Source organism: Solanum dulcamara, chromosome 5 (genome assembly GCF_947179165.1).
Source record: "Solanum dulcamara chromosome 5, daSolDulc1.2, whole genome shotgun sequence".
NCBI classification, from domain to species: domain Eukaryota; kingdom Viridiplantae; phylum Streptophyta; class Magnoliopsida; order Solanales; family Solanaceae; genus Solanum; species Solanum dulcamara.
Genome location: NC_077241.1, coordinates 30460200 through 30468359, shown reverse-complemented (window position 1 = coordinate 30468359; position 8160 = coordinate 30460200). Strand labels below are relative to the sequence as shown.

At 38.2% G+C, this 8160-nt stretch overlaps 1 protein-coding gene across 3 annotated transcripts in view; it reads left to right on the top strand.

Annotated features, from left to right (window-relative positions):
- Positions 1 to 481: 481 nt before the first annotated feature.
- Positions 482 to 8160, top strand: part of LOC129889116 (dnaJ homolog subfamily C GRV2-like) — a 43352-nt gene continuing 35673 nt past the window's right edge. The window contains exons 1-4 of one of the 3 annotated variants that reach the window (XM_055964276.1): positions 482 to 557; positions 6641 to 6874; positions 7033 to 7120; positions 7228 to 7436. In XM_055964276.1, the coding sequence (XP_055820251.1) occupies positions 7362 to 7436 (75 nt within the window). In that variant the 5' untranslated portion in view covers positions 482 to 557; positions 6641 to 6874; positions 7033 to 7120; positions 7228 to 7361. Of the gene's footprint in view, positions 558 to 6092; positions 6875 to 7032; positions 7121 to 7227; positions 7437 to 8160 lie in introns of those variants that run through there. The other 2 variants (XM_055964275.1, XM_055964278.1) reach the window with 2 other exon arrangements.

The following is an 8160-nucleotide window of genomic DNA, read 5'->3' as shown; positions in this document are numbered from 1 at the left end:
TCAGTTTCGATAGAGACCGTCATCGGCTAGGCCGGCCGGTGGTTCGGGAATATGGTTTCTCCTGCTCCTTATACCTCCGTCAAATGGATTTTGTCAGCTACCACACCTCTGACCACCATAACCAGCAAACACCTTCTAAATCCACATCCTCCTATTCTGCTTTACCCTCCCATGGCGGCTTTGAAAAGCCCGAGTACTTGGCCCATTACATGGTTGTTAAACACTCATGGCGAGGTTGATACAAAAGAATTTTTTGCATATCAAATTTCACTTTGATTACACTGGATCCAGCAACATTATTAGTGACTAACTCCTACGATGTTGGGAGTGATTATGATGGTGTAACCCCTATTATTGGGAGGGGTGATAATTCAAATGAGTTTACCATAAGTGTGAGGACTGATGGTCGTGAGAAGTTCAAGGCTATGAAGTTTTCTTCCAAGTATAGAGCCAGCATTTTGACAAAGCTGCATAGAATAAGGTGGAATAAGCTTGGAGTGGTGGGAGAGTTCCCTGTTTTGCATCTAAAGAGGAGGACTTCAGAGTGGGTTCCTTTTGTAAGTGTTTTTCCTCATGTGATTTTAATAGCTAGTAGTCTTATGGTATTAGCTGTAAATAATTCTTTCTATGATAGATGCTTTGACCTGAGCCTGTTCCTTTAATTTTTTTCATGACCTTCAAGTGACTTATGTGAAACAATACTCATTCTATTGGTGCTTGGTAAGACTATTTTTATCTTATAGTGAGAATTCATACAAGGAACAATCAGATTAGTTAAAACAAAGTGTTCCCTATCAGAATGTACTTACCCAGAAAAAAGGTAGTGGAATGTTGTTAAAACATCAATTTTGGCTTGATAGAGGAACAATGAGATTGGTTAAGTGAGGAAATGATGATGCAATGCTTTTGTAGGATCTTTCACTACCCCCTATATCTTTAGTGGTCATTTCTTGTTAGCTATTGGCCTTTTAAGTTGTTTTTGACCTTTCCCCTCAGTGTATCTTTTGTAATATTTGGCTACAAGTGTATATTATTAAGGTGGGAAGTTTTGTGGAGTACATGTGGACAGCTTATGTGCTTCAAGGTAACTTGACCAGTTCTAGTATATTTCTTAAAAATTATGCAACAAATAATTGATTTTACTGTTTTTGCAACAATATCTGATGAAATGATGTTCTAGTATTTCTTAAAAATTATGCAACAAATAATTGATTTTACTGTTTTGTGACAATATCTGATGAAATGATGTGTCTCTAATAGTGCTTATATGTTGGACTGAACCAGGAAGGTAGACTGAGGTACTTGGATTTAGTTGAGAACAACACTGGCTTGAAATAATTATGATACATAGTTGAGCTTAAGAAATTATAAACCTGTCTTAATAGAGGCTTATTTCAATCCACTAGCATCTATCAACCTGGACAATTATTACTAGCAACCAAGGGTACGGCCTAGTGATCAATGAAGTGGGTTGAGAACTATGAGGTCTCAATTCTATTCCCAGCAGAGGCAAAAAATACTAGGTGATTTTTTCCCAAGTGTTCAAGCCTTAGTGGATAGAGTTACCCAGTTAGGTACTTATGGATTAGTTGTGATGCTCACATGCCGGATTAGACACCATGGTTATTCAAAAAAAAGTATTACTTCTACTATAAGGGGGATTTGAGTGGGTAACTTATGATGAGATGGGCTAAGTTTGGGTGCAACCAAAATATCCTAGGATGCAAGCACCAATTTACTTTCGTGTATAAAGAAGATATCATGCTTCAAGCTTACAGATCAAGCCCATTAACCTATAGGATGTTGTCACTTTCTATAATTGATTGTAGTCTTCAAAAATTTGCTCTGTGTCTCTTTTCCTTCTCTTTTTTTTGTTTCTTTTGGTTGTTGCAAGATCCACCGATTATTGGAACACTTATTGTTCAGTATATAAAACATCTGCTAGTGACGTTATATTATGTCCCATTTCCTTTAATATTGTTTCAAGTCAAAATGGTGATTGGAGTTTCATTTGGCCATTTGCAACATTTTAATTATTTTTTGTTATAGACAATAGTTAATTATTATTATAATTGAATACTGTTCAGATCTTTGCCCTGCTATTGTCTCTAGATTTTCACATATGAAATGGTATAAAAAATATGGTTGTAGAGAGCTTTAACTCAATTAAGTTTCAAATATCTATAGTTGTCTATTCCGGCACTATTTCGATAGATCTCACTCTACTTTTCTCTTCTTCTTCCTCTCTCTCTCTTTCTTTCTCTTTTTCTTTCTTCTTTATTTTTTGGTTTTTCCACTCGGCAATTCAGATTTGCTCCGGCCACAACTCCAACTAGATCTAGAAGGCATAGATCTATTTGGAGAGGATCAGATTTGACTGAAAAGGCTCCATCAGCGACTTTCCAGCAAAGTTTTTGGTCTCTCCTTGCATTTTCTGGTGGCTACAAGCAAATTCCGGCAATGTCCAACTTTTTTGGCGATGTTTAGGATTCCGGTCAAAATCTTTGACACATTCTCTCTAGGCCAGATCTGCTTAGATCGGACCTAAATCTAGTGATTTTCGGTGATATCCTCCCGGCAAACTTTTTGGCGACTGAATATCTCTCGGCTAGGTTCTATCTTTCCTCTCCTCAACTGATTATTTGTAGTTTGATACTATTCTTATTTCCTAGTTCCTATCTTTAGTGTTTTGGTTATTGTTATTCACTTGACCTCTTCACTTAGTGTCTAGGGTTCTTGACTTACATATTAGCTAGTGTGTGTTGTCTCTTTATTAGACATTCTATATTGTCAATTATTATCTCGTTGCTTGTATTCTCTTAATTTATTTGTTATCAGTTTTTTTTCACTTTGTAGTTCATATCATTTTAGTGGCTTTGGTTACTAATGATGGACTACGGTCATGTCCTCAATTGGGGGTGAAGGCGAGGAGAAATAGTGATGGAGATTTCAATGGTCATATCAGTACAACTTCTAATGGTTTTGATAATGCCCATAGAGGCTTTGGTTTTGGGGAAAAGAATGGCGGTGGGGTTTCTCTCTTGGAGTTTGCCAAAACTTTTGAGTTGTTTATTGCTAATTCATATTTTTTGAAGAGGGATAATCAATTGGTCACCTTTAGTAGCACGGTAGCTAGGACTCAGATTGACTACTTACTCCTTCGGAAGGGTGATAAAGGCCTTTGTAAGGATTACAAGGTTATTCTGAGTGAAAATATTACCACCCAACATAAGGTTTTGGTGATGGACTTGAAGATTAAGAGGAATAGGAGAAAGAATACCCTTTATGATCGATCGAGGATTAGATGGGGGGCTTAACTCCCGCCTTTTCTTGGGAGATGGGGGAGAAGTTGAATGGTTTAGGGGCCTAGAGTAATAGCGGGGATGTGAACAACATATGGGACATGACAACTAGTTGCATTAGAAATGTAGCTACCGAGGTTCTTGGGGTATCAAGAGGAATCTTTGGTGGTGGAATGGAGAAGTACAAGGCAAAGTGAAAGCCAAGAAGGTTGCCTATACGGAGTGGTTGGAGTGCATGGATGAGTAGGAGAAGAATAGGATTAAAGATATCTATAAGAAGGCAAAGACGGAAGCGAAGTCGGTGGTCATCAGTGCTAAGACGACAGCTTTTGAACGCCTGTATGTCGAGTTAGGAAAAAAAAGTGGGGATAAGTGATTGTATAGGCTCGCCCAAATGAGAGAGAGTAAAGCACACGATCTGGATCTAGTAAAGTCATCATGAACGAGGAAGGTGAAGTGTAAGTGGATGAGACCTCTATGAAGCAAAGGTGGCAAGCTTACTTCCACAGACTCCTAAATGAAAAAGGAGACAGAGATATTGGGTGATTTGGCGTACTCTCATAGTCTTTGAGACTTTGGGTACTGCAGGTATTTTAAGGTTGAGGAGGTTAGACGTGTTGTTAGCAGGATCAGAAGGAGGAGAGCGATCTGGCCCGATGAGATTTCGGTGGACTTTTGGAAGAGCACTAACAAGGTAAATTTGGAGTGGTTGACTAAGTTGTTTAATGTTATTTTAAGGACTACTAAGATGCTTGATGAATGGAGGTGAAGTACTATGGTTCCATTGTACAAGAACAAGAGTGATATCCAAAACTATAATAATTACAGGGGTATCAAACTACTAAGCCACACTATGAGGATTTGGGAGAGAGTGGTAGAGATGAGGGTGAGGAGAGGAGTGTCAATCTCAGAGAACCAGTTCAGATTCATGCCGGGACGGTCGACTACTGAAGCAATCTATCTTATGCGGAGACTGGTGGAGAAATTTAGAGAAAGAAAAAGGGTTCTCCATATGGTGTTCATTGACCTTGAAAAGGCTTATGACAAAGTTTCGAGGGATGTTCTTTGGAGGTGTCTAGAGGCTAAAGGTGTCCCGATGGTGTATATTAGGGCGATAAAGGACATGTATGCAGGAGCCAAGACTCGGGTTAGGACGGTGGGAGGTGACTTAGAGCATTTTCCTGTTGAGGTGGGACTACATCAGGGATCTGTGCTGAGCCATTTTCTTTTTTCCTTGGTGATGGATGAGCTGGCACGGTCTATTCAGGAGGAGGTTCCATGGTGTATGCTATTTGCGGACGACATAGTTTTGATTGATATGACTTGGGATGGAGTTAATGATAGGTTGGAGGTTTGGAGACAAACGCTAGTTCAGACTGAGCAGGACCAAAACAGAATACTTGGAGTGCAAATTTAGTGTTGTGATGGATGAAGAGGGCAGAGAAGTGAGGCTTGCCACCCAACCTATCCCCAAGACAAAAAGCTTTAAATATCTTGGATCCATTATCCAGAATAGTGGGAACATCGATGATGATGTCACGCACCGCATTGGGGCAACATGGTTGAAATGGAGGCTAGCCCAGTCATGTGTGATAAGAAAGTACCACATAAACTTAAAGGTAAGTTCTACAGAATGGTGGTTAGACCAGCGTTGTTATATGGAGTGGAGTGCGGGCCAGTAAAGAACTCTCATGTTCAAAAATGCATGTTGCGGAGATGAGGATGCTGAGATAGATGTATGGATACACTAGGAGTGATAAGCTCAGGAATGAGGTTATTCAGAAGAAGGTGGGAGTGGCATCTGTGGTCGACAAGATGAGAGAAGCGAGACTGAGATGGTTTGGACATGTGCAGAGGAGAGGTGTTGACGCCCCAGTTAGGCGGTGCGAGCGGTTGGATTTGGGGGCTATGCGGAGGGGTATAGTTAGACCAAAAAAGTATTGGAGAGAGGTAATTAGACAAGATATGACGCTACTTCATATCATCGAAGACATGACCTTAAATAGAAATGAGTGGAAGTCACGGATTAGGATAAAAGGCTAGTAGGGATAGAATGGTGTAGGTTTAGGATGGTCGTAGGTCTAGGCGTGCCTTTATAGTTGTGTTGCTATTGCCTTTGATTATTGCAGTACTTTGCTATAGTTATAGCTATAGTTATTGTTCTTGTATTGTAAATTTTGCATTGCATTTTATTTTTATATTTATTTATTTATATTTATTTTTATTATTTTTTTATTTATTATGCTATATATATTATTTTTCTCTCGTACTCGAAACTGTAACTTTTGAGCCGAGGTCTTTCGAAAATAGTCTCTCTACCTCCATGAGGTAGTGATAAGATCTGCATACATCCTACCCTCCCAGACCCCACTTGTGGGATTTCACTGAGTGTGCTGTTGTTGATACATCCTAAGCAGTTATTTTGGATTTACTTGAGGTCTCAGTCTCTGGGTGTCTGGTACCTGAATGTGTAATACACTTATATCTTCTAATGAGTAGGGGGACTTAGAGCCTATTTGGATTGACTTTTGACTTATGATTTATAAGCAATTCTAAATTATGACTTTCGGCTTATTTTTGTTATTTTGACTTAAAAATAAGTGCTTACAAGTCCTTTTTAACTTTACCCAAACACTTTAAAACGGTTTAAAAAGTATTTTGGCTTAAAAGCACCTAAAATAAGTAAATCCAAACAGAAATTAGTCCTCTGCTTATAACCGTTGTTGGCTGTATGTTATAATGTTCTTTAATTGAATTACAAAATGCTTTGAAGTTGTACTTGAGGAAATTATTTAGTGAATTGCCTAGAATTTCAAAGGCTTATCCATTGACGAAGTGCAGAAGATAATCTTTAATTTCCTTTTTGTTTTGGTGCTTCAAGAATTGGCTCATCTCCTAAAAATCCATGTTTTTTTGAGGCATTGGTGGCAGAATATATGCTACTAGCTTTCTCTTTCACCATGTTCTAAGGAATTAGTGGCAGATGGTTATGTGCTTTCGTTTTCAACAGTATTTTGAGTCCTGCTCTCTGCTCTCTGCTGCCAATAGCCTAATCTTGATATATAAACCTACAGAGAGGATTAGGGTTTTTCGACCGTTGCTGCTTAATTCTCTCTATGCTTTGGGAGTATTGATTTTGATGATTGCTTTCCTACTGTCTATTGCTTTCTCTGTGTCAACTTGATGAGTTAAGTGATGCGTACACTAATATTGGAATCTTTTTATGATGGCGACTGCACTGGTTGTATTTCTCTCCTTTCTCCTCTTTTCCTTCCAAACCCCTGCCCCGGTACAGAAAGTAAACAACGATAATTTGCCTTTCCTCTTCTGGGGTGCAGAAGTTGAAAATTACTTATATAGGAGTTGAGCTTATTGAATTAAAATCTGGAGAACTTCGTTGGTGCTTGGACTTCAGAGATATGGGCTCTCCTGCAATTATCCTACTATCTGACCCTTATGGCAAGAAAAATACAGATCACGGAGGTTTTGTTCTTTGCTCGCTCTATGGAAGAAAATCTAAAGCTTTCCAAGCTACTTCGGGAACTACAAATGCTGCCATCATATCAAATTTGGTAATAAAGATGTCCTTGCATTGCTCTCAAACTAATTAACTTTTGGTTCTGGATCAGGATGATTCTCATCCAAAGAAACTTTACTTTCTGAACCATGAGTCATTTTCATGCTCTACTCATACTTTTATGATGTTTAATTTGCTAAATATTTTGATCAGACTAAAACCGCGACATCCATGGTGGGTGTGGGATTAACTGTTGACAGTTCTCATGCTCTGGCTGTATCTGAGTACATAAATAGGAGAGGTATCTCTCGAGAGAATAACTATATATTTACTCTCACTTTCTTGTGAAATCCTTGGTACTCACAGAATGTCATCCTATTTGTTTGACTACATCAATGTCAAATTCAGCTAAGGAGGCTGTTGGGCAGATGAAACTCCTTGTGGAGCTTGGTTAATAACAAGATTGCGCTCTGCTGCTCGGGGAACTCTGAATACTCCAGGAGTAAGTTTGTCTATTGGCCCAAAAGGGGGCCTCGGAGAACATGGTGATGCGGTATCTCGTCAACTCATTCTCACAAAGGTCTCACCTGTGGAAAGACGACCCCGAGAACTATGAAGTAAGCTGGATATTCTTTTGTTTTATTTTTCCAGGAATTTTATGTTTGAGACTCTTCTTCTTTTCTCATACAAATCTTTATTCTTAATCCCCTCAGTTCGTCCCCTCCTAGCAAAAGAAAAAGACATTATCTATCATTTAAAAAGTTTGTACCTTTCGTGGTCCAGTAGCATACTTAGAGAAGGAAAGACAACTGACATATCAATCAACTGCTATCTATTCCATACTTAGCTAAGGTTTTAGCTATATCAATCCACTGTGCCTATTTCGCTTTGTTTATATCCATTTTATTTCAGTACTAAATAATGTCTTTTAAGGTAAGATTTGGAGTTTTCTAAAGTTACAGGTTCTTCTATAAATGTAAACTTATCCAAACACAGGACATACAAGTTACTTAGTAGAATAAAAGACTGCTGAAAAACCAAATATAAGTATTAATCATAGCTAGTTGGTGTCATCTGTGAGATTACACTGGTATGTTGTTGTTGTTGCTATCATTGTACTATGTTTTAAACTAAATTTGCATTAATTTTAATCGAAGTGTTTTAGAGACAACTTTCATCCATCTGATTTAAGTTTTCATTGTCCCCTTTTTTCATCTTCAATATTACATTGATGCACCTATGAATTGGTGTATTTGGACAAAATATTAGTTTTGATATATAACCTTAATTTATTAAAACACAAAATTAATAAAAAAAATTGCCTAATTCCTATTGCGTCGC